General features: G+C 39.6%; 1 protein-coding gene across 3 annotated transcripts in view; it reads right to left on the bottom strand.

Annotated features, from left to right (window-relative positions):
- Positions 1-27,974, bottom strand: part of ZNF451 (zinc finger protein 451) — a 95,327-nt gene that overhangs the window by 2,041 nt on the left and 65,312 nt on the right. For 2 of the 3 annotated variants that reach the window (XM_055571807.1, XM_055571809.1), the window contains 3 exons: positions 20,024-20,154; positions 18,977-19,163; positions 12,168-12,236 (listed from right to left, as the gene is read on the bottom strand). In XM_055571807.1, the coding sequence (XP_055427782.1) occupies positions 12,168-12,236; positions 18,977-19,163; positions 20,024-20,154 (387 nt within the window). Of the gene's footprint in view, positions 1-2,067; positions 3,152-12,167; positions 12,237-18,976; positions 19,164-20,023; positions 20,155-27,974 lie in introns of those variants that run through there. The other variant, XM_055571808.1, reaches the window with a different exon arrangement.

Below are 27,974 nucleotides of genomic sequence, written 5' to 3'. Positions count from 1 at the left end.
TTAAAATTACTTTAATCCATCAAAAGTGAGAGTGTAAAAAGACAAGACATAAAGAGAAAATATTTGCAATATACAGATCTTATACCTAGAAAGATTTTCAACCCAGAAAAATCAGTAAAAAGATAGTCAAACTGTGAAGAAATCTGCAAAGGCACTGGCAAAAGATGTCAAAAGGTCAAATAAACATTAATCATCAGAAAAATGTAAATTCAAACCACAAAAAAATGCCTATCACTAGGTAAAATTAAAAAGACCAATAATTCAATGATTAGTGAAAATGTAGATCAACAGGAGCTCACATTCACTACTGGAATGAAAAAAAATTAGAACAACCACTTTTGTAAAAAACCTTGCCATAATATACTAGGCTGAATCTCAGCAAGTCTCCACCTCAGTATATATTCCTAGAAATGTGGGAATTACTTGCAACAGCCAACCCAATGTCTGTAAGTGATACATGAATTGATTTATGTGTAAAATTATCATACAGGTACTGGAAATGAACAAACCAAAGCTACATGCTAACAATCTGATGAATCTGTAAAACAATGTTAACTAAAGGCTGCTGCTGCTAAGTCGCTTCAGTCGTGTCCGACTCTGTGCGACCCCATAGACGGCAGCCCACCAGGCTCCCTCATCCCTGGGATTCTCCAGGCAAGAACACTGGAGTGGGTTGCCATTTCCTTCTCCAATGATGAAAGTGAAAAAGTGAAGTCACTCAGTCGTGTCCGACTCCTAGCGACCCCATGGACTGCAGCCCACCAGGCCCCTCCGTCCATGGGATTTTCCAGGCAAGAGTACTGGAGTGCGTTGCCATTGCCTTCTCATAACTAAAGGCATTCAGACCCAAAATATCAGTAATATAGACCATGACTGTGCTGTTCAATATGATGCACACTGACTATATGTGGCTATTTGTGTTCTGATTAACTGAAATTGGAGAAGGCAATGGCACCCCACTCCAGTACTCTTGCCTGGAAAATCCCATGGATGGAGGAGCCTGGTAGGCTGCAGTCCATGGGGTTGCACAGAGTCGGTCACGACTGACGCGACTTAGCAGCAGTAACTGAAATTAAATGAGGGGGATGCTTCTAGGGAACTGATCATTGTGGGCTGAATTGTGCCCCCCTCAAGATATGTTCTTACCCTGGTACGCATGAATGTGACCTAATCTGGAAATAGGGTCTTTGTGGGTGTGACCAAGTTAAGATGAGGTCACTAGGGTGAACCCTAATTCAACATGACTGACGTCCTTATTGGAAGAAAACGCCACATGAAGATGGACACACAGGTAGAAGATGGTCCCGTGATGATGGACACAGAGATACACAGATACATCTACAAGCCAAGGAATGCCTGCTGTTGGGTAAGGGAGTTAGAGAAGGCAAGGTTCAGAAAAAGATGGAGGCCGGCACTTTACAGGAACAGATCACCTTTAATGAGGCAAGAAGGGGCAGCACTCAGATTAGTGAGCTGCTGCACTAACCCAAGAAAAGAGTAAGTATATATAGGCATATATGTGGAAACCTACTGTCTTAAGGGGGCCTGTTCTTCTCCAAGGTTGTTCTAGTAGTTATCTCTTGAACAGCTGGGGCAAGGAATTTTGGAGATCGGCCAGAGTCTGGACTGGCTGGAAGCTGGGCAAAATCAACCTAATATCCATTTTCCCTTCGGGTGAGAGAGTTCTTTGTTTTGCATAGAATGGCGGGGAGGACCTGGAGGGAAGTTTTAACTCCAGGCTACCTCGAGCCATGCAACTTTCCTTCACCTACAGTTGACATTAACAACCAGAATCCGGGAGCAGGACCACGGCCCTACCAACAGCCTGCCCTTAGATGGGCGCACTCGACGGCTGTGAGGCAATTCCTACTGTTTTAAGCCACCTAGTTTGTAGTACTTAGGTGAGCAGCCCCAGGAAATCAATCCACTGGTAATACTCTTTTTTAATCTGAAAGATGGTCACCTGTTTTGCGAGATGTTTTGTACAATTTCTGTGTGTATTATATACACATATACACACACAGAGAACCAAAAATCTGGAGGACCAGCATATAAGTTGGGGAAAAGGATCAGAGCTCAAGTGTTCCAGAGTCCTTTTATTGTTTTATGGAGGCAGACAACATGTACATACACTTTAGTCTTTAAGTTACATATAAAAAATGTGATAAAATGCCAAGGCAACCACAGAAAGAACAGAAACAAATACACAGCATACACACCAACTTGAAAAAACAAAAAGAGGAAGCTAAGAATGAAATTGCAGAAGTAAATACAAAAACATTAATATCTCACAGTGAACTTTACAGGAATTAAACTTGCCAGTTAAAATGGATAAAAACGAAAGCAACTAAATGGTTCCACTTCCAATAAACTTCCACTCTAACAGTAGAGTAGCTTATATTGGGGAGAAGGCAATGACACCCCACTCCAGTACTCCCGCCTGGAAAATCCCATGGACTGAGGAGACTGGAAGGCTGTAGTCCATGGGGTCGCTGAGCGTCGGACACGACTGAGCGACTTCACTTTCACTTTTCACTTTCATGCAATGGAGAAGGAAATGGCAACCCACTCCAGTGTTCCTGCCTGGAGAATCCCAGGGATGGGGGAGCCTGGTGGGCTGCCGTCTATGGGGCTGCACAGAGTCGGACACGACTGAAGCGACTTAGCAGCAGCAGTAGCAGCTTATATTGGATTAATTCTCCCCTAGATAACAATTATAAACTATTTTAAGGCACTAAAGAACAATAAAAATCAGGTAGAAACAGGACAGAAGTTAATTATTGAAATAAATGAATTACACAGGGCTAAATATGCAGCTTTACACTTTGTTTCTCATTTGCCTTAGGGCATGCCTACATCCCTGTGAAACAAGATGCAAACTGAGGAGTCAGACAGATGACAGAGGTTGCGAAGGGGAGGTGGTGGCAGGAAGGTACGAACAGCAGAAAGAGATCCCAGCAGAAATGAGAAAGTAATAGAAGAGGATCCTCCAAATCTACAAATCCTTGGCTGACTTCTGAACTCTGCATACACGAGAGAGGAGCCAAGATTCTCGGTGAGAAACAGCAGTCGGAAAGCTAAAAGAAGCAAGCGACTGCTGCCTGCTGCGGCGGAGAGAGAGTTTGGTGTCCGAGTCCAGCAAGTTAACTACCTACAAGAAAAAAAAAATTCCTCAGAGGAAGTTAACGGAATTCTGAGAATCTATAATTTACATCACAAACATCCCGCATACATCAAAAATCACATGACTTGCAAAGAAAGAAGAAATGTGCCGCACAGTCAAGAGGAAGAGCAGTCAAAAGAAACTGACCCGCAAGATAATCAAGCTACTGGGATTAGCAGAAAAGAGATTTTAAGAGAAGTTAAAACTATTTTCAAGGACATAAGGTTGAGTGGATAAGAAATCTCAGCAGAGAAATAAAAACTATTAAAAAGAAAACTAAGCAGAAACTCTACAACACATGAGAAAACACATGTTTTGAAACTGAAAATTTACTAAGTCAGCTTAACACTGGAGGTGGCAGAAGAGTGAATAATAAACTTGAAGACTGGACAACAGAAGTGATCAAATATGAAGAGAGAAAAAATACTGGAAGAAAATGACAAACCTGTGGATAAATCTAAACCAGCTAATATGCATAACTGGAGTTCCAAAAGAAAAGCAGACAGAAAGTGGGACAAAAAATTGTGAAGAAATAATTGGGGGAAACTTATAAACTTAGAGATAACACGAAGCTAAGGAAACTCCAAGTAGGATACAAAGATAGCTACATCCAGGGACATTACCAAAAACTGCTAAAATCCAAAGACAAAGAGGAAATATTAATAGCAATAAGAGGGAAAAAATGACATACGTGCATATAGGGGAGCAATAATGGAAATTATGGTCATTTGTCAGGACAAACAAAGGAGGCCGGCCACAAGACAAGAAAATGGAGTTCCAGCTCTAAAGTGCTGAAGAAAAAAACACTAACCAGAATTCTAAAGCCAGAGAAAATATACTTCAAAATTAAAGGGAAAATGAAGATACTTTCATAAATGAAACAAGAAATCAACACTAGCAAAACTGCATTATGTTAATATAAAACAGGACAGGAAATTCTTTAGACTGAAGAAAAAGGACATCAGATAGAAACTGTCATCTACTGGAAAGAATGAAACGTCATTTGAAATGGGAACTATGTGGATAAATATTAAAAACTCTATTTCTTCTTTCCTTTCTTTAAAACTCAAAGCAATGTTTAGAGCAAAAAATAATATTTTCTTATAGTGTTTATAACAAAAGCAAAAATATATATATCATAACCTTTAGAGCAACCATAAAAAACTGGACAGATTGTCAAAGTAAATCAAAAAGTAAGATCAAACTTAGAGATGTAGTTTCAAATTCAGAATCAAATTTAGAGACGTAGTTTCAAAATAAAGATATAAATAGACTGAAAGTAAAAGAATGGAAAAATATACACTGTGTAAATATTAAGCATAAGAAAGCTTGAGTAGCTATATTAATATCAAACAAAAAAATTTTATGATAAAAGGTGTTACCAGAGATAAAGAACAATTCATAGTATCATAACGCTAAACAGATCAGTTTAGCACACATCACAAATGTATATGCAACTAAAAACAGAACTTCAAAACACAAAACACAAAATAACAGAACAAAAGAGAAAAAGTAAATCTACAATCCTTGATGAAGAAGCTCACTGTTACTACTGTGGTAATTGATAGGTTAACTAGATAAAAAAAAAATCACTGAGGATGAAGATCTGATATTACCAACCACCTTGACCTAACTGACAATCAAAAACACAGAAATACATTCAAGTGCATACAGAATATTCATCAAGACAGACCACAGGTTGGGCCATGGAAGTCTCAATAAATATCAAAAGTTTTAAATTTTAGAGAGTATATTCTCTTACCACAACAAAATTAAATTAGAAATAATAAGACATTCAAATATTAATATTTGTAAATTCAACAATATATCTAAAGAGTCAACAGATCAAAGGAGACAATATAAGGAAAATTAGAAAATATTTCAAACTGATAGCAAAGACATGAAAATTTGTGGAACACAGTCAGTTCAGTCAATCAGTTGTGTCCAACTCTTTGCGACCCCATGGATTGCAACATGCCAGGCTTCCCTATCCATCACCAACTCCTGGAGTTTACTCAAATTCATGTCCATCAAGTTGGTGATGCCATGGGGACCATCTCATCCTCTGTCATCCCCTGCTCCTCCTGCCTTCAATCTTTCCCAGCATCAGGGTCTTTTCCAGTGAGTCAGTTCTTCATGTCAGGTAGCCAAAGTATTGGAGTTTCAGCTTCACCATCAGTCCTTCCAATGAATATTCAGGACTGATTTCCTTTAGGATGGACTGGTTTGATCTCCTTGCAGCCCAACAGACTCTTAGGAGTCTTCTCCAACACCGCAGTTCAAAAGCATCTATTCTTTTGACACTCAGCTTTCTTTATAGTCCAACTCTCACATCCGTCCATGACTCCTGGGAAAACCATAGCTTTGACTAGATGGACCTTTGTTGGCAAAGTAATGTCTCTGCTTTTTAATATGCTGTCTAGGTTGTGGAAAACAGTAAAAAGTAGAAAGCTGACCAACTACAGTCTGTGGGCCAAATCCAGTCCACCAGTAACTTCTGTAAATTTCACTGTCTACTTCACACTCCTTTGTTTCTGTATTGAGAATAGCTGCTTGAGTAACTAACAGAGACCACAGGAACTACAAAGCCTAAAGTATTTACTATCTAGTATTTTACAGAAAAAGCTTAAAGCTTGCTTATCCTGGCTTAGAGGGAAATAAACATCTTTAAATGTTTACATTTAAAAAACAAGGAAAAAAATTCAATCAACAGTCTAAATGTCACATTAAAAAGCTATAAAAGATGACAAAATTTAAGCTCAAAGTAGAAGGAAGGAAATAATAAAGAGCAGAAATCAATGAAATGGAGAGCAGACCAAAAGGAGAGAAATTATCAACTAAAAACAGTTCACTCTTTGAAATGATCAAATAAACTGATAAACTTCAGGTTAGTGAAGAGGAAAATAAAAATTACCAATATTAGGGGAAAAATGAGATGATATCATCAGCGATCCTAAAGAAATAAAAAATATATAATAAAGGAATACTACTATGAACAACTTTACACTGGTACATTTGACAATCAAGGTAAAATGGACAAATTTCTTGCAAAACATTATTCTCCAAAACCGACATGAAGAAGAAGAATAGGTCCTAGAGTGAAGTTTCAACAAATCAGTGGAATAGGTAGCTCCAAACACCCGTCCTTCCACATAAAACACTGAAATACACGCCTAAACTGTTGGGCAGAAACAACTTTCTCAAAAGTTTGGAAAATCCTCAAAGGGTCACAGCAACGAAGCAAACACTGAATCCAGACAAAGATCACACAAACACCAGTACGGGGACTGCCCTGGTGGTGAAGTGGATAGGAATCTACCTGCCAACGCAGGGGACACGGTTCCATCCCTGATCTAGGAAGATTCCACACGCCTCAGAGCAACTAAGCCCACGCACCACAACCACTGAGCCTGTACTCCACAGTAAGAGAAGCCAGCGCAATGAGAGACCCGTACACAGCAGTGAAGAGTAGCCCCTGCTCACTGCAACTTGAGAAAGCCCACACAAAAGCAACAGAGACCCAGTGCAGCCAAAAACAAATAAAATAATTAAAAAAAAAAAAAAAACCAGTGGGAAAGCCTAGTGGTATCTTCACTTGCCCTTTCCCCACCACCTCGCTATCCTTCCCTGCAGCAGCCCATACTCCTGGTGTGGGACCCTCGTCCCTGGCTCCAGGCAGAGCAGAGCAAAGCAGAAGTCACAACTTACTGCTTTTGTTCTATCCTGTATCTGAAGGCATCATCCATTTTACTAAGCTCAGGCTCCACAGTGGACAGAAAAGCAGTCTGCATGGCTCAGAAACACTGAGAGGCAGACAAAAAGCCCATGGCCTGGGGTAAAAGATAATGGGTGAGACATACAATAGAACACCTAATATCTGGGAGGAGAAGCCATGAAGAGAATTTCCTTGGGAAATTAGGGCATTCAAAAGCACCTCTGTGTCCTGGGGAATTCAGTAACCAGGCACATACCCAGTGCAGGATGCACGCTCAGAAAATGCCTGAGAAGACACTGAGCCCTCGCCACTGGCTGGTCTGCAGGCTCCGTGCACGCTTGCGTGCTAAGTCACTCCAACTGTGCTGGACTCTGTGGCCCGCCAGCCTCCTCCGTCCACAGGACTTCCCAGGCAAGAATACTGGAGGGGGTGCCATGTCCTCCACCAGGGGATCTTCCCAACCCGGGGATGGAACCTGAGTCTCCTGTGGCTCCTGCAGCGCAGGCAGATTCTTTACCACTGTGCCACCAGGCTCAGTGCACAGCTGGCTAATGTTGAAGGTGCTAGCACACAGCTGAAGCTCAGGAGAGATTGTTGTTTGCTCCTGGTATTCAAGGAAATTTCTGTCAAAACAATAGTTGAAAACAAGCTAAAGGAACAGAGACTTCAGTGACCAAACATGACAAGGAGTACAGTTTTTGCAAAAATATTGGAACTAAGCACATGGACAACTAGAGCCTTCGACAATCACAAACAGCACACCAAGGGGAAGACGGAGAATCTGATTTCCAAAGTACTACATTATAATATTTGCACATCCAATTTTCATCAAAAACACAAATAATACAAAGAAACAGTAAAGTATACAAAGTGAAAAAAATTGAATTAAATTGTCCCTGAGGACACCTAGATATAAATTTACTAAACAAAGACTTTAAACCAGCTGTCTTATGTTCTAAGACCTAGAGTAAACCATGAGCAAATCAGTAAAGGAAATTGTGAAAACAATGTATGAACAAAATGAGAATATCATAAAGAGGTGGATATTATGAAAGGCCACCAAATAGAAATTCTGGAGCTGAAAAGTACAACTAAAGTGAAAAATTTGTTACAGGAGTTTAACAAAATTAAGCAGAGAGAAAAAAGAATCAACAGATTTTAAATGTTTCAAATTTGATAAAAGATATGAATCTACACATCCAAGAAGCCCAACAAACTCCAAACAGGAGAAACTCAAAGAGATTCATGTTGAAGACATGTTATAGTTAAACTGTCAAAAGCCAAAGTCAACAGAAGCAGCAAGAGGAAAGCAACTCATCACATGTAAGCCGTTTTTAATAAGACGAACAGCTTATTTCTCATAAAAATCATGGAGGCCAGAAGACAGTGAGAGAACATATTTAAAATGCTATAAGAAAAAAACAAACAAAAATCTGTACTGTAAGAATTCTTAGATAGAATATAGAAAGAATGGAGAAGTAATCAAGACTTTCCCAGACAAAAACTAAAGGAATCTGTTACTAGCAAATCTGCCCTCCAAGAGATGCTAAGGGAATCCTTCAGGTTGAAATGAGAGGAAATTAGACAGTGATTCAAAGCTACATGAAGAAATATAGAACACTTACAGCAAATATGTCCTTGTTTTTCTCTGTTATGGCTAAGTCTGTATTTCCCTTATTCTCTTTTCTCTCTGCCTTTATTTCATTCTCTTTGAAAGAGAAGTAATATGACTAAATAAAAAAGAACTCAGCAATAGGAGTTAGAAGGCCTATACTAAATCATGCTCCACTCATTTGGAGGCTATGAATCTGAAAGCAAATTACTAAATGTTTGGAAGACTAAGTTTTTATGAAAAATAGGGGAAATATTCTGACTCTTATAGGTTGTTAAAACTAACAGCAATTTTAAATGTGTTAGGTTTTTTTCATATACAATTCAAGTAAAAACTGAACACAGTAGTCTCTTCTTTCTCTGTTGTTTAAACTGGCCACAGAGTTATACTGTTTTACTGTTTACGTTATAGTTTTACTATTTGTTGTAATATTAATAATTGTACTGACAACTGCTATTAGTTGAAGGAACTCTAAGGCAAACTGCTGACATTTACAGAAAGATGGTTTTACATTAGCAGCAACCCACATATTGCTGTCTTTTACTTCTTTTCCAGGGATTTGGGTCAGAATACCTCTACTGAACATGTATACTTCAGAGCAGACCTTATGCTATGCTATGCTATGCTAAGTCACTTCAGTAGTGTCTGACTCTGTGTGACCCCATAGACGGCAGCCCAACAGGCTCCCCCAGTCCTTGGGATCCTCCAGGCAAGAACACTGGAGTGGGTTGCCATTTCCTTCTCCAATGCATGAAAGTGAAAAGTGAAAGTGAAGTCGCTCAGTCGTGTCCGACTCCCAGCAACCCCATGGACTGCAGCCTACCAGGCTCCTCCGTCCATGGGATTTTCCAGGCAAGAGTACTGGAGTGGGGTGCCATTGCCTTCTCCGCAGAGCAGACCTTAGGTGCAGGTAAACAGTGAATAATGATAATAATCACCATCATGGGGAATTCCCTGGTTCCATGCTTTCACTACTAAAGGTGCGGGTTTGATCCTTGGTTGGGGAACTAAGATTCCCACAAGCAGCAGCAACCAATACAGTACTGCTTACCATGTGCCAGGCTACTCCAGTAAGGCAGGTATACTAGTATTTCTGTTTTTAAAACTGAGGAAACTGACACACAGTGAAGTTAAGGGACTTGGAAAATATTATATCACTCAGAGAGCAAAGCTGAGACTACCCAGGATCTTTATAATGGGCTTGAGTAGTTAAAGACTCTGACAGGTCTACAGAGAATAACAAAGATTGAGATAATCACAGTGGGGGGAGAGGAGGCCACAAAACAAACTGCCTTTTCCCAGGGCAAAGTCACAAGCAAACTGACCCTGCTTTTTACCACCCATTTGTCAGGCTTTTAAAATGCTGTGTTGAGAAGAGAAGGAATGAGAAGAGATTTGAGAAGTTTTAAACTCTGAGTTTTACTATTAGGTTTGGACTAGAACATCACTTTGCTTCTATGGTGCAGGGTCAACTCAATCACCCAATATTCTCCAGCCAAATGGTTTCTGTCTTAATTTCCTTAATCCAGTTATAGGGAGCTGGGTCCTAGCAGCCCTAACTTATTTTGTTTGTTAGAAGTGTATTCATTCAACCATCATTTAGTGCTAAAACCCTGCACTAGTTGTTACTGAAATAAAGATAAATAAAACATGATCCTACTCCTTGAATGGCTCACAGTCTGGTGGGCATGAGAAATACAAACAAAAAAATGTTTAAACCAGAGGGAGTCTGGAGATGGGAGCCGCTAGCTTTCTCTAAAGATGGAAGATCTAAGAGGCAGTGATCATACAAAACTGTCTACAAAGTGGCAATTCAACCTAAGAGACGATATTTGAGCTGGTTCTTGCTGGGTGAAAAGGAAGGGAAAGGAAGGCATTGGAGGCAAGTACAGAGGAGGCCACGGCTCAGTAACTTAGAGTGGACACTGTGTGCTTCTCATACTCATTTTACATAAAGCAGGAAATGAAAACACACGTGACACCACTTTGATTTTCTTGGGATTAGAGCATTATATCTCTGCTTCATAGGACAGTTAATTAAAAGTTTAAAGTATCTTTACTTGAATCCACTAATGTAATACTTTTTCCAAACTAAGAAGTGATAAAAATGTAAAAACTCTCAAAATCTCCCAGTCATAAAATGTGTAACATAGATACAAAATGCTAGAAATTCTGATACATATTCAGTGATACAGATCTCAGATTTCCTGGGTTAGCTAGGAGCCCACAGGACTGTGGATGTTTCTCAAGTGTGGTTATTTAAAAGTTATAATTTTGTTTGGCATTTTCCATGGGATTAGTCATGGGTAGTAAGTGAAGACTGCGAAGTCTTAAGTACTTAGGTGCTCAGTGGTATTTCTCTTTTTGTGGACTTCATAAACAACTTAGCTGGCAGTTTCTGTTTAAAACTCACAAACGTTCTTTCATCTGTTTAACCTGTCATTATGTGGCTGCTTAGCACCGAGCCAGACCTCGCAAGACCATGTTGGGAAAACAAGCTGGTCAGAAAACTTGCTTCCAATTAAGTTGTTGACTTACTGCCGATTTTGTTTAACTAATGAATTTTGACTATCAGAAAGATCAGTCTTCTCTGAATAGAATCTTCCCTGAAAAGAATCAGTTGCACTGCCAGACTCAATTCCCTACCCCAGACAGCACACAGTGGGCTCCTAGTCAGAGCCATCGTGCTCCAGAGCAGCGCCCGCACCAGGAGCGCAGCAGCGGGCCGCTCCGTGTGCCTGTTTTGCCACGCCTCCTTCCCTAAGTATACATTTCCACTCTCAAGTCTCCACCAACCACCACCACATTGGAATGTATATTAAGACTCCTACTGTGGCAATTCCCTGGGGGCCAGTGGTTAAGACTCCATGCTTCCACTGCAGAGGGCATGGGTTCCACCCCTGGTTGAGGAACTAGGATCCCACATGCTGTGTGGCGTGGCCAAAAAATTAAAAAAAAAAAAAGACTCCTACTATTGTTCCTGAATGTCAAAGATGCTAATATCAGAGTTTCAACTTTCAGTAAGCTTATTTTCCAAAATCCTGTTGTTTCATTTCCTGCCCAGGATTATTAAAAAGCACAAACTGTTACAGAAAACCCACAGTAAAAGCTGGGACTTACATCACAACCAAACAGTGGCAGTTGGTAAATGATTTGATGTGAAGTAATAGAAAAAGTTCTCTTAAACCTATGAAGGGAAACATAACTAATTTATAGAAAAAAATCTTGTAATATTCAGATATAAGTGCTTGCTTTCATAGTTCCACTGTGTAACTTTTAATATTCTTAATACTATTTAAATAAAAATTAGGAAACCAAAATCCCTTCTTAGCCCCAGGACAGCAACCTTTTTCTGCAAAGGGTCAAAAAATAATTATCTTAGGTTTGGTTGCGGGCTGGGGCACGGTCTACACCACTTGTGTCACAACGAACGCTCTTGTGGTGAGAAAGCAGCAGCACAGACCACCCTCACACACGAGTGTGGACGCGCTGCGGCAAAACCTCCTTCATTCTAGTCCCTAAATTATCTTACACGAGGAAATGCAAACTAGCCTTTAAATGAAAGACAGCTTTAAAAAACAAAACAAGACACAGTGCGAGGAGGGGGATGAAGAGAGAGAGGAAGAAATTATAAAACACAGAATCAAGTAGGGGAAGGGTTAACTCCATTAGGTTACCTTCTGCGGATCTGAATTCTTCTCCCACTGAAGCACTTTTTATACCCAGGTTATCATCACTGTCACATTCTGTAAGGAAGAATCAATAAACGCAAATGTACTTCTGAAAAAGTTACTGTGCCATTAATTTACGTACTCTAAAATGGTATGACTTTCAATGACTCCTCCACTCCTCCCATACCCAAGCTTACTAATTACAATCCATTAGTATTACACATCTTTCCCTATTTTTTTTTTAAAAATGATTACCAAATACTACTACTTAAATCAAGAAAAAATAAAAATGAATGAAATAGGTAATTCACTTTTAGCTCTATATTCAAAAGATTATTTGAAAAGGTTTTTTTGTATGTTTAGGAAATAAGTTCCAGTATTTTTAAAAAAAAACTGTAAATTTTAAAAAGCTAATTTATTTGGATCCAGCAAATAAACTCCAAAGTTTCATTTGCATTAAATCATCTTTAAAAGATTTCTTAGTGGTGACAGAAAAAATTCTCCTGTAGTTTGAAAATCATAAGCATTCATCTCTATAGAGATGTAGGTTTATTTTTAATAATGCCTCTGCATGCCACAAACTCAGTTGATGTCTTATATGCTTACTAATGAGAGACCTAAGGCTTTAAAATAATGAATGACAGCCACTTAAAACATGAACATGGTACCATCAGGGACCTGGCTTTCACTTTCACTACATTTAAATCAATTTCTATCAGAGTGACTGAATCAGGGTTTAAATAACTGAATACAAATCATATGGACATATATATGAAAACATGTAAAATCCTAAAATATACATTTAAAAATTAATCAATTTACCATAGTCTACAAATAGAAACCACTGTATAACTCTTACATTCCTTTAGTGCAAAAATTTGTTATGTCATCTTTTGCTGTTCCAGCAAAAACAATGTTTTTTTCTACAATATGTTATACACACTTACTACTTCAAATATTTCAAGCTATGTCTTAGTGAAATAAAACATTATATTTACAATTTGAAGAACAGAAAAATTAATTCTTCAAACATTAGGAACAAAGAAAATGCCCAAGCTTTCCATTATTATAATTCAAAGTCAAGGCCAGTCAAAAGCAGTGTGTTGTAACTGGTCTAAATAACCCATCACTGCAGTGAAGGCCTATGTAGTCCTGGGCTACATAGGGCTCTGAGTTTGACACTAGGTTGTAAACATTTTTAAAAGTTTCTTTTGCCTCAATCAGCACCACCCATAGAACAGAGAAAATCATGAATAATTTTTTCTGTCTTCAGTACCTTGCATAGAATTAATTGTACCATATGGAAAGAGGCAGACAGAAGCTCAGAATTAGGTTTAACAGCTATTTCACATAATGCCTATTCAACAGGGCACGCTTACACTTTAGTCACCTACACTTTCACAGCAGGGTAATCTCATGTGCTCAGTTTTTAAGATGGCTTTAGAAACCTGTGTAATTGGTACCAACCTCCATCCCATTCATTTCAAAATGAAGACACAAACCAAAAAAATACAACAAAGTCCCAGCGTCATAAACCAGGTGGCCACGGACAGTGTTCAGATTCAACAAAAACCATCTTGAAACAGACTATGCTTTAAAGAGACTTTACTAAAGTAAAGTCTTTAAACAGTAAACAGACTTTACTAAAGTCTGTTTTCAATTTAAATTCAGTAATTCATAACAGCCTATACTCTAGTTCACCCTTGTATTACTGAAGAAAAAATATTCTAGGAAAGCTCAAACTTTATATAAAATTCAAAGGAAGATGTTACCTGAATACACAAAACTGTTTTTAAAGAGAAAATCTTACATAAAGCAAATCAATATTCTTGAACTAACCTATAAGATAATGTCAAGTTTTTTACACAAACAGATCTTTAAGAGCTTATATAAAAACAAGTAGCAGTTATTTTATCTTACAAAGAGCGTGACAACCAGGAGCAACATCACACAGTGCAAATAAAAATGCTGCTGACATGGCTCCTTTGACTCAAGCAGCCCTCACAAACGGTGACTGCAATTCTACAGTCAAAAGAAAGAAACAGGGCTTCCTAGCTGGCTTACAGAAAATCCTGGGGAACTTACAATGACAAGTTGGCTATGTTTGACAATCAGCTTACTTTTTAAAGGACCAGAATGCACAATCAAATCTTTTTATCTTCTACAAAAAGAAAAAGCATCTTCCTGTTATTTTTTTAAGCACTCATAGTTGGTATGTACACATACTCTGCAAAGTCATTGGACTGTAGCAGAGCATCTCTCATCTTCATTCTTCAAGGACGCGGTAAGAGCCAACAACGCACACTAGACTCTCTAACACAAAATCGGGGCTTCGCATCAGTGAAAACCTCAGTCTCCGCAGATGATGGCTGTCTGGCCCTCGGCAGCTATTTCAACATTTCTGGGCCTCTGTTCTGTCATGTACGAAAGGGGGAGACCTAACATATCCCACCTCACAGTGATGCAAGGAGGAGTAAATAACATGCGGAAGAAGTTCTTTGAATGTTATAAACATCTTCAACACTACAAATACAAAAAACACCTAGCATGGCAGCTGGCACACAGTAGGTCCTCAATAAAAAGATTAGTTCCCTTTTTCTTCTTTAAAACAACACTGAAGTGACAAGTGATGTCTGCGTCTTTGAAATATGAGGCCTGAGTTAGAATGAACACATATTTGTGAATAAAATGTGAAAGGTTTAAAAAAAGAAAAAGCCTACCAGGCTCCTCTGACCAGGATCACTAGAAAGCATCCATATATCTTGGTAAACTTTTAAAAAGTGACAATCAGTACAATATAAAATAGAACTAATAGAAGGATAAGGGGGCCATGGGTGTCAACTCAGGACAGGTTAGTATTGTTACATGTCTCCACAGGGATATGCATATACTGTAATCAAAGTGCTGCTGCTGGAGCCCTGATGCACAGGAGACTGAGTTTACAGGGCAGAAACCATGACACATTCAAATCTTAATCTTAACTTAAAGGCTCATCCTGCTACAGAGAGTAACTGATTTACCCCAAACAGTACCCACAGTAACATTCCGCCCCTGTGAGAGTGCGGGGTGCACACCGACCGCGAGGTCTGTGCACTGAGAAATGCTTCTCAGTTCTAATGCATATTAAATACCATTTCTTAACAAAAACTCTTATTATTCTTAAGGCCATTTGTTAGGAAAGGTGAAAAAATAAAGTTACCCACAAAAATCACTGGTCTTTGATTTTCTAATCAGTTATAAAGTTTATTGTTTGGCCACTTAATTTTAATAATTTTCATTACTTTTAAAATGCATTGGCTATACCACATGAAAAGATGCTTATTTGGAAAATGGAAATGAAGACCAAAAGGAGATACCACTGTGTACCCATTAGGATGGTTATCATCAAAAACAAAACTCAGAAAATGACAATTGTTGGCAAGGATGTAGAGAAACTGAAGCCTTATGACCTATTGGTGGGAATGTAAAATATTATAGTCCATGTGGAAAATAGTATGGAGGTTTCTCAAAAAATTAGAAATAGAGTTACCATGTTACCTAGCAATCACACTTCTGGGCATATACTCACAGAAACTAACGGAGGGTCTGGAAGAGACGCCTGCCCCCATGCTTACAGCAACATGACTCACAACAGCTAAAGCATGAACACGCACCAAGTGACCACCAGTGGGTAAACAGATAGCAAAACGGGGCACGGACATACAACGGAGCACTACTCAGCCTTAAAAAGGACTCTTTGACACAGGCTATAACATGCATAAAACCTGAGGAAACGCTTTTCTCAGTGAAATAATAAGCCAGTCACAAAAATAGAAAGGCTGCATGATTTTACTTACAGGACACACTCAGGGTAGTCACATTCATAGACAGGAGACAGAATGCTGGCTCCCCACGGGCTGGGGGAAGGACAGTGGGGAGTTACTGTTTAATGGGCATGGCGTTTCAGTTGTCAAGATGAAAGGAGTTCTGCTGATGGATGGTGGTGATGGCCACACAGCAATGTGAATGCAGTTAACACCACACAACAGGTTTCCCAGGTGGCTCAGTGGTAAAGAATCTGCCTTCAATGAAGATCTGGGTTCGATCCCTGGGTTGGGACGATCCCATGGAGAAGGAAATGGAAACTCATTCCAGTATTTTTGCCTGAAAAATTCCATGAACAGAGGAACCTGGCAGGCTACAGTCCATGGGGTCACAAAGAGTCGGACACAAACACACCTCGCAACTGGACATTTCAGAATGGTTAATATGGTAAATCTTACATGTGAAAGTGTTAGCTGCTCAGTCGTGTCCAACTCTGCAACCCCACAGACTGTAGCCCCCCAGGCTCCTCTGTCCATGGAATTCTCCAGGCAAGAATACTAGAGTGGGTAACCATTCCCTTCTCCAGGGTATCTTCCCAACCCAGGGATCAAACCTGGGTCTCCTACATTGCAGTTGGGTTCTTTACCATCTGAGTCATCAGGGAAGCCCAAAAGCATGTATATTTTGGTTCAATTAAAAAAAGAAAACAGTGGAGAGAAAATCTAAAAATATATATATAGTGGCTGGGAATCATGTTTCCTTTTTATGGTATTAATAATTAATAATACCTGCTATTTACTGAGCACCTATGTGCTTTCTGGGCTTCCCTTATAGCTCAGCTGGTAAAGAATCCGCCTGCAATGCAGGAGACTCTGGTTTGACTCCTGGATTGGGAAGATCTGCTGGAGAAGGTATAAGCTACCCACTCCAGTATTCTTGGGCTTCCCTTGTAGCTCAGCTGGTAAGAATCCGCCTGCAATGCAGGAGACCTGGGTTCGATCCCTGGGTTGGGAAGATCTGCTAGAGAAGGGAAAGGCTACCCACTCCAGTATTCTTGGGCTTCCCTTGTGGCTCAGCTGGTAAAGAATCCACCTGCAATGCAGGAGACCTGGGTTTGATCCCTTGGTTGGGAGGATCTGCTGGAGAAGGGAAAGACTACCCACTCCAGTATTCTGGCCTGGAGAACTCAATGGACTATACAGTCCACGGGGGTGCAAAGAGTTGGACTCTAGACACTATACATGTCACTAATTCTTACAGACTTATAGATATGAAAGTAAGACTCACAAAAAGTTGAATATTTTTGCCTGAAATCACACTGCTAGAAAGCAGCTACCTTAGCATTTGAACAAATGCCCATGGCCTTCTTTATACACTGCATCGCCTCTGTTTATCACAAAAATTCAAAATAAAGTACACATGTGCCCCCAAAGAGCAGTAAGTTCAAACGAGCACTGACTATGAATAAATGATTTTAAAAATACGTAGAGTATAAGAAATATTCATAAAAGAACTTCAGTATATAACAATAACCTACACCTTATCTCTAACCCTAACATACCCATGCAGACCTATTTATATGCAGCTTTCACTCCAAATAAAGTTGAAAGAAACGCAAAATCATAACAGCGCTCAATACCAAAGCAATGCTCCCAAGAGCAGCAGGAGGAAGACAAGGGGGTGGCAAAGGTAAAAATTAAATATTTTATGAGATATTACATAGATGTTTTTAAGGATCAGGGAAGGGATGATAAAAGAATGGAAGAAAAAGTGGTTAAAAAAAGCCATGGACACAGGGAATTCTACTCAGTACTCAGTAATGCCCTATATGGGAAAAGAATCTAAAAAAGAGGATTTACTGGTATATGTACAACTGACTCACTTGGCTGTACACCTGAAACTAACACAACATTGTAAATCAACTATACTCCAATAAAAATATTAATTAAATTTTTTTAAAAAGAAAGAAAAGGAAAAAAAAAAGCCACGAACAGAAAAAGCAAGTGAATGAAAACAAAAACTATAGAATAGGAAGATAAAATTCAGTACTACAATATGACATAAATAAGCAAAACAGAGTTGACTTTCCTTTAAAGAGCACGAGTGTGCCAGCAACTCAGTGGCTCCTAACTTTGAATTTATCCATTGCAATGAGTGACCAGAGCAAAGTTCTTCACAACAGATCTTCAATCAAAATGCGGCTCTACATATATGAAATGAAGAAATTAGCAAGGAGGAGGGCATACTTGGGAAATGTAAAGGCAAATAATAAATATTCCAAGAAGTAATCAGTTTCTCACTGAAGTCAGTCATCAGTATCTTTAAACTCTTTTCATGGCTGCAACTTATTAGGATATTTAAAAACTATTCTTTTATTCTCTCCTACCCACATTTACTTCAGAAATTAAAAGAACAAAAACAAAAAATACCCATCTGGGTCCCTAGAATTATACCCTTTCCTAAATATTGCTTAGTTAAACTGGCCCCCAGCATGCCCATTCACTGAACAATCTCAGAAAGGCAGAGAGAGTGCAGGACAGAGGCTCCTAGTCCTTCAAGGTCATGAAATCGCTCAGGGCTTCGTTCTGTTACTGTCAACCTCCTAAATGCTCTTTTTTTTTTTTTTGGTATTGCCATATTTACTGCTTTCTGGTTTCTCCTATAAACACTTTGCTTTCTGAAAAACTGAAGATAAATTTAGAATTTCCAAAACAAAATGAAGATCCAGATTCTGAGCTTTACAAAACTCTAATAGCATATTTCAAACCATTAAATATACGAATATAAATTTTATCCTTTAGACGAAAAAGGGCTCCAGAAAATCACGAATTCATTCTCCTTCTAATACACTCAAAATGAAAGTAGACAAGGAATGAAACACAACAGAAGCATGAGCGCGCGGCAGTTTAGTAAGCAGGCGGCAGGGCAGAGTGGACAGCAGTTTATTGGCTTCTCTCAGCAGTGAAGTCTCCTCCTTTTGGGCGGTTTGCCCCGAGGCTGCAGCTGCATACCTTTGGTGGTGTCAGATATGCTATTTAACAAGGCACACATCATATCTCCCTCTAAGTGGTGAGGGTTGAGTATATGTGCTGGCCTCTGAGTCTTCTTAAACTGATTCTCTAGCTCCAGAAAACCTTGATCTCCTGAGAGGATGGTGAAAGGAATCTGCTTGGGCAGCTGTTCATCTAGACGGCCAGCCTAAGTTGGAACAAACGGCACACATCAAATCAGCATCTGTGCTTCCAATCAAGTTACAGCTGTTTCAGAATGAACGCCTACCTAGAAAGGTATATTTCACATGTCCCCTTGCTCCCACTAAAGTATGATAAAAAAATCTCATTCACAAATAAAATATATTAATACCATATTTTTAAAATGTAAAGTGCTGTCAATTTTAAGATAAACTGTTTAATGTGCCACTAAGACAGAAAGAAAAAAAGAGGAGGCCCCCATATAAAGGTGGAACAGTAGTAACAGGGCTAAAGTAAGCAAAGTAACAGTAAGGCAAGCAAGCTCAACCTTAAAACTGGCTAGATGGGAAAAGAAATTATCTTGTGGTTTAAAATATAAGCAGCAATCAACAAGTCTACAGAGTAAATTCATGTTATCAGTGTGACACAGAAAAGCTTAAGCAGAAAATTTAATTTAAGCTGGGTCTCAGGTGGGTCATTTCTCCAGGCAACTAGCTGAGACAGAAGCAAATGCAGATTCCACCTGGGCCAACAGTGACTATCACGGGGCGTGCTCATTTCAGAGATGTTAAATGTGGAAGCGCCTCATGCGTCAGGGAGTGACACCTCCTGATCATTTATTCTAGAAACAGTTAACGTTCTACTGTGCACAGCTAAGGGCTGGCTAGAACTGGGGATGAAGCAGTACTGCGTTCTGCATCCCCGCATTCCTGCTCCCAACGGTCTTAAGAAGAACTTGATGAAAAAGGTGTTACACAAAAGACACAGTACTAAAAAGGAATCTACAGTGCCATTACGATTTAAGTGGGAGAATTAATCAAAAGGGTCCTAGATTCACAGCAGATTCTGAATAAAGCAATGACTCACGTGCATACATATGGCGAAATCAGCAGCATCTTTTCTCTTGCTGCAGCGAGGATGCAGGAAGAAGCAGCCGATGCGGTTCAGGTAGTTGTAGACCTTACAGTGGGCCGGGGGCTTCCAGTTGGTGTTTCCCCCTGTCGTGTTTAGAACAATAACAACACTGTTGTTTACAACAGGCATAAACGGAGTCAAATAGAAGAAGTCAGAACAGAAGAGCAGACACAACTGAAAATTCCATAAGGAAAAACAAATACTAGGAAAAAAATGTTTCTAGAAAAAAAGTACCAGAGTAGAAGGCAGAACAGGCAGTTCCACACAGGGATCACCAGGGTGCTGCTGAAACCTCAGGAAAGTAGACACCCGCCCCAAACCTGACTAGTAAGCGCTAGACTCACAGGGACATTATGCAGAATCACAGTAATGTGTGTGAAATTCTTTGGCGGTGTTCTACATAAATGTATGCATTAGTGGATTTTTTACAAGTATGTTAAGGCTGCTCGCTGAATTTAAAAAGTGGTCAATCAGGAAAGCTGGACTTACTAAAAGCCTTATCCAGGTCAGTGGGTTTCTATCTTAAGTCCTACTCCTCTTCTTTGTATACGGTTTCCTATCAAACGTGGCAAATGCACCGTATTTCATTGTACTGTGCTTTAATACTGTTGTTTTTTTTTATTAGAAATAAAAGTCTGTGGCAACTTTGCCTGGAGTAGGCTTATCTATGTCATTTATCCAACAGCATTTGCTAACTTTCTGTCACATTTTGATGATATTCATGATATTTCCACACTTTTCCATCATTATTATATTGTGATGGTGATCATTGATGTTACCATTGTAATTGCTTGGGTGCACCACAAACCATGCCATACAAGACAGCAAACTTAACTAATACATGTTCTGTACATTCTGATCGCTCCACCGACTTGCCCTTCACTGCCTTTCTGCCCTTTTGGGCATCCTACACCCTGAGACACAATATTGAAAGTAGGCCAATTAATAACCCCACAATGGCTTCTAAGTGTTCTAGTGAAATGAAGAGTCTCACATTTCTCAAATTAAACCAAAAGCTAGTAGTGATTAAGCTCAGTGAGAAAGGAACGTCCAAAGACAAGACAGGCTTAAAGGCAGGCCTGTAGCTAGATGACCATCATATGATGACCATTATATCTACTGCTGTGGGCAAGAATCCCTTAGAAGAAATGGAGTAGCCATCACAGTCAACGAAAGAGTCCAAAATGCAGTACTTGGATGCCATTTCAAAAATGACAGAATGATCTCTGTTCGTTTCCAAGGCAAACCATTCAATATCACAGTAATTAAAGTCTATGCCCCAACCAGTAATGCTGAAGAAGCTGAAGTTGAACGGTTCTGTGAAGACCTACAAGACATTCTAGAACTAATACCCAAAACACATGTCCTCTTCATTATAGGGGACTGGAATGCAAAAGTAGGAAGTCAAGAAACACCTGGAGTAACGTGCAAATTTGGCCTTGGGAGTACAGAATGAAGCAGGGCAAAGGCTAATAGAGTTTTGCCAAGAGAACGCACTGGTCATAGCAAAAACCCTCTCCCAACAACATAAGAGAAGACTCTACACATGGACATCACCAGATGGTCAATACCGAAATCAGATTGATTATATTCTTTGCAGCCATAGATAGAGAAATTCTATATGGTCAGCAAAAACAAGACCAGGAGCTGACTGTGGCTCAGAGCATGAACTCCTTATTGTCAAATTCAGACTTAAACGGAAGAAAGTAGGGGAAAACACTAGACCATTCAGGTATGACCTAAATCAAATCCCTTACAATTATACAGTGGAAGTGACAGATAGATTCAGCGGATTAGATATGATAGGCAGAGTGCCTGAAGAACTACGGATGGTGGTTCGTGACATTGTACAGGAGGCAGGGATCAAGATCATCCCCAAGGAAAAGAAATGCAAAAAGGCAAAAGGGTTGTCTGAGGAGGCCTTACAAATAGCTGTGAATAGAAGACAATCGAAAAGCAAAGGAGAAAAGGAAAGCTACACCCATTTGAACGCCGAGTTCCAAAGAATAGCAAGGAGAGATAACAAAGCCTTCCTCGGTGATCCATGCAAAGAAATAGAGGAAAACAATAGAGTGGGCAAGTCTAGAGATGTCTTCAAGAAAATTAAGAGATACGAAGGGAACATTTCATGCAAAGATGGGCTCAATATAGAACAGAAATGGTATGGACCTAAGAGAAGCAGAAGATATTAAGAAGAGGTGGCAAGAATACACAGAAGAACTATACAAAAAAGATCTCCATGACCCAGATAATCACAACAGTGTGATCACTCACCTAGAGCTAGACATCCTGGAATGTGAAGTCAAGTGGGCCTTAGGAAGCATCACTATGAACAAAGCTAGTGGAGGTGACGGAATTCCCATTGAGCTATCTCAAATCCTAAAAGATAATGCTGTGAAAGTGCTGCACTCAATATGCCAGCAAATTTGGAAAACTCAGCAGTGGCCATAGGACTGGAAAAGATCAGTTTTCATTCCAATCCCAAAAGAAGGCAATGCTAAAGAATGTTCAAACTACCGCACAATTGCACTCATCTCACACGCTAGTAAAGTAATGCTCAAAATTCTCCAAGCCAGGAACAGTATGTGAACCGTGAACTTCCAGATGTTCAAGCTGGATTTAGAAAAAGCACAGGAACCAGAGATCAAATTGCCAACATCCGCTGGATCACTGAAAAACCAAGAGAGTTCCAGAAAAACATCTTTTTCTGCTTTATTGACTATGCCAAAGCCTTTGACTGTGTGGATCACAACACACTGTGGAAAATTCTTCAAGAGCTGGGAATACCAGACCACCTGACCTGCCTCTTGAGAAATCTGTATGTAGGTAAAGAAGCAACAGTTAAGAGCTGGACACGGAACAACAGACTGGTTCCAAATTGGGAAAGGAGTACATCAAGGCTGTATATTGTCACCCTGCTTATTTAACATATGCAGAGTATATCACGCAAACTGATGACAAGCTGGAATAAAGATTATCAGGAGAAATATCAATAACCTCAGATATACAGATGACATCACTCTTATGGCAGAAAGCAAAGAACTAAAGAGCCTATTGATGAGAGTGAAAAAACTGGCTTAAAACTCAACATTCAAAAAACGAAGATCATGGCATCCGGTCCCATCACTTCATGGCAGACAGACAGGGAAATAATGGAAACAGTGAGAAACTTTATTTTCTTGGGCTCTAAAATCACTGTAGATGGTAACTGCAGCCATGAAATTAAAAGACTCTTGCTCCTTGGAAGAAAAGCTATGAGCAACCTAGACAGCATAGTAAAAAGCAGAGATATTACTTTGCTGACAAAGGTCTGTCTAGTCATAGCTGTGGTTTTTCCAGTAGTCAAGTCTGGATGTGAGAGTTGGACCATAAAGAAAGCTGAGCACTGAAGAATTGATGCTTTTGAACTGTGGTGTTGGAGAAGACTCTTGAGAGTCCCTTGGACTATAAGGAGATGAAACCAGTCAGTCGTAAAGGAGATCAGTCCTGAATATTCATTGGAAGGACTGATGCTGAAGCTGCAACTCCAGTACTTTGGCCACCTAATGCGAAGAGCTGACTCACTGGAAAAGACCCTGATGCTGGCAAAGACTGCAGGTGAGGAGAATGGTTGGATGGCATCTGAAGTGTTACACTGAACATCATGCTGTTAGAGTGCTCTGAAGACAGAGGATGAGATGGGCGGATGGTACCACTGACTAGATGGACGTGAGTTTGAGCAAGCTCCAGGAGTCGTTGCTGGACAGGGAAGCCTGGTGTGCTGCAGGCCATGCGGTCACTAAGAGTTGAACACGATGGAGCAACTCAACTGAACTGAGGCCCCACATCACGCTTTTCAGCTGGGGATCAGGCCAACAGACAGGTAATCCCCAGGGACTCTGACTTTGAAAGTCAGTGAGATTTGATTATAGAAATTCCATGGGACTGGAGGAAACAGAGACTCTACTCTTAGAGGGCACAAACAAAACTGTGTGTCCACCAGGACCCGGGGGAAGGAGCAGTAAGCCCACAGGAAACTGAGTCAGACTTGCCTTGAGTGTTTCAGGATCTCCTACCGAAGGCAAGGGTTGGCAGTGGCCTGCCATGGGGAAAGGGGTACTGGTAGCAGTCCTGGGAGATGCATCTTGGTGTAAGTTCTCTTAGAGGCTGCGATTAGCCCTACCCTAGAACCTATAGACTCTAGGACTGGGTGACTCAGGTCAAACAACTAACAGGGAGGGAGGGCAGCCCCACCCATCAGCAGACAATTGGATTCAAGTTTTCCTGAGTATAGCCCTGCCCATCAGAGCAAGACCCAGTTTTCCCCACAGCCAGTCCCTTCCATCAAGAAGCCTGCACAAACCTCTTATCCTCATTCACCACAGGGCAGACAGAAGAAACAAAAACTACAATCCTGCAACCCCCAAGAAGAAAACCACAATCACAGAAAGCTAACCAAATGAAAAGAAACAGGATTATATCCCAGATGAAGGAGCAAGATAAATCCCCAACAAACAACTAAATGAACTGGAGATAGGCAACCTTCCAGAAAAAGAATTCAGAATAATAATAGCAAAGATGATCTAGGATCCTGGAAAAAGAATGGAGAAGATGCAATAAATGTTTACCAAAGACCTAGAAGAATTAAAGAACTAACAGAAATGAACAATACACTCAGTTCAGTTCAGTCACTTAGTTGTGTCCAACTCTTTGCAAACCCCATGGACTGCAGCACACCAGGCTTCCCTGTCCATCACCAACTCCTGGAGCTTGCTTAAACTCCAATCCATTGAATTGGTAATGCCATCCAACCATCTCCTCACTAGAAGGAATCAATAGCAGAATAACTGCGGCAGAAGAACGGATAACTGATCTGGAAGACAGAATGGTAGAAATCATGCTGCAAAACAGAATATAGAAAAAAGAATGAAAAGAAATGAAGACAGACTAAGAGGCCTCTGGGACAACATTAACCACCCCAATATTCTCATAATAGGGGTCCCAGAAGGGCAGAGAGAGAGAGAGAGAAAGGACCCAAGAAAGTATTTGAAAAGATAACAGCTGAAAACTTTCCCAACATGAAAAAGGAAAACAGTCAACCATGTCCAGGAGGTACAGAGTACCAGGCAGGATATACCAAGGAGAAACACACTGAGACACATAGTAATCAAACTGACAAAAATTAAAGACAAAGATAAAATATTAAAAGCAACAAGGGAAAAAGGAAAAATAGCATGAAAGGGAAATCCCATAAGGTTACCAGCTCATTTCTCAACAGAAACTCTACGAGCCAGAAGGCAATGGCATGATATAGTCCAAGTGATGAAACGGAAGCAGCAACAACCAAGAATGGTAACAGGATCATACATATCATTAATTACCTAAAATTTAAATGCACCAAGCAAAAGACATAAGACTGGCTGGGTGGATACAAAAAAAAGGCTCATATACATGTTATCTACAAGAGACCCACCTCAGATCTAGGGACACTTACAGACTGAAAGTAAGAGGATAGGAGAAGGTATTTCACACAAATGGAAATGATAAGAAAGATGGAGCAGCAATACTCATATCAGACAAAATAAACTTTAAAACAAAGACTGTTATAAGAGACAGAGAAGGACACTACATAATGATCAAGGATTCAATCCAAGAAGAACGTACAACAATTATAAATATATATATACCCAACACAGGAGCACCTCAATGTGCAAGGCAAATATTAACAAACATAAAAGGAAAAATTGGCAGTAACACAGTATTAGTGGGGGAATTAATACTCTACTTTCATCAATGGAGAGACCATCTGGACAGAAAATTAATGAGGAAATAGAGGCCTTAAATGACACTTTAGACAAGTTGGACTTAATTGATAATTTATAGAATATTCCATCTAAAAGCAACAGACTGCACATTCTTATCAAGCATACATAGAACATTCTCCAGGACTGACCACATGCTGGGCCATAAGGTGACCCTTGGTAAATTTTGGAAAATCGAAATCATATCAAGCATCTTTTATGATCACAACACTATGAGATTAGAAATAAACTATAAGAAAAAAACTCTAAGAAACACAAACATGTGGCAGTTAAGTGATATGCTACTAAACAACCATTGGATCACTAAAGAAATCAAAGAGGAAATTAAAATACCTAGAAACAAATGAAAACGAAAGCACAACGGTCCAAAACCTATGAGATGCAGCAAAAGCAGTTCTAAGAGGGACGTTTATAACAATACAATCTTTACCTCAAGAAACAAGAAAAATCTCAAATAAACAACCTTACGTCTAAAACAGCTAGAAAAAGAAAACCTAAAGAGAAAAACAAAGAAAACCTAAGCCTTAGAAGAGGAAGGAAATCATAAAGATCCAAGCAAAACTAAATGAAATAGAAACAAATAAAACAAATGCAAAGATCAATGAAACTAAAAGCTGGGTCCTTGAAAAGATAAAAATTGAAAAACCTTTAGCCAGACTCATCAAGAAAAAAAGAGAGAGGGCTCAAATCAATAAAATCAAACCTGAAAAAGGAAATGTTAGAATTGACTCCACAGAAATGTCAAGGGTCATAAGAGACTACTATGAAGAACTGCATGCCAATAAAATGGACAACCTCATAGAAATGGACAAATTCTTAGAAAGGTACAGTCTCCCTAGACTGAACCAGGAAGAAATAGAAAATATGAGCAAGCCAATCACAAGCACTGAAATTGAAACCATGATTAAAAACCTCCCAACAAACAAAACTCCAGGACCTGACAGCTTCACAGGCAAATTTTATCATTTAGAAAAGAGTTAACACCTATCCTTCTGAAACCTGTTTCAAAAAACTAGAGAGGAAGGAAAACTTCCAAACTCATTTTATGAGGCCACCATCACCCTGATACCAAAACCAGACAGAGATACCACAAGAAAATTACAGGCCAGTATCACTGATGATTTCCTAGTGCTTTCCTAGTGGCTCAGTGGTAAAGAATCTGCCTGCAAATGCAGGAAACTCAAGTTCAATTTTTGGGTCAGGAAGATCCCCTGGAGAAAGAAACAGCCACTCACTCCAGTATTCATGCCTGGAGAATCCTATGGACAGAGATGCCTGGCAGGCTACAGTCCATGCGGATGTAAGAGTCAGACACAACTTAGTGACTAAACAATAACAAAGCCACTGATGAACACAGATGCAAAAATTCTTAACAGAATACTACCAATCTGTATCCAACAGTATATTAAAAAGATCATACATGACGATCAAGTGGGATTCATCCCAGGGATGCAAGGCATCCACCAATCAATCCATGTGACACACCACATCAGCAAACTGAAGAATAAAAACCATACGATCATCTCAACAGAGTAAAAAGCTTTTGACAAAGTTCATCACCCATGTATGAGGAAAAACTCTCCAGACAAGGGGCAGAGAGGGTACACAGAACACAGTAGTGTAATTGCCCAATGATGTCCAACTCTTTGCAACCCTATGGACTGCAGCCTGCCAGGCTCCTTAACATAATAAAGGCCATATATGACAAATGTACAGCTAACATCATACTCAATGGTGAAAAGCTGAAAACATTCACTCTAAGATCAGGGACAAGACAATGATGTCCACTCTCGCCACTTTTATTCAACACAGTTTTGGAAGTCTCAGCTATAGCTATCAGTGAGAAAAAGAAGCAAAAGGACTCCAAATTGGAAAAGAAGTTAAACTGTCACTGTTTGCAGATGACCTGATACTAAGTATAACAATTCCATTTACCATAACATCAAAGAAAAAAAAAAAAAAACACCTAGGAATAAACCTACCCAAGGAAACAAAAGACATGTACTCTAAAAACTATTAAGATGCTGATGAAAGAAATCAAAGAACACATAAACAAATGGAAAGGTATACCATGCATATTGGAAGAATCAGTATTGACTCAA

The sequence above is a fragment of the Bubalus kerabau genome, chromosome 3 (assembly GCF_029407905.1).
Source record: "Bubalus kerabau isolate K-KA32 ecotype Philippines breed swamp buffalo chromosome 3, PCC_UOA_SB_1v2, whole genome shotgun sequence".
In the NCBI taxonomy this organism is placed as follows: domain Eukaryota; kingdom Metazoa; phylum Chordata; class Mammalia; order Artiodactyla; family Bovidae; genus Bubalus; species Bubalus kerabau.
The sequence above is the reverse complement of the archived record's forward strand: the minus strand, read 5'-3'. Positions and strand labels throughout refer to the sequence as shown.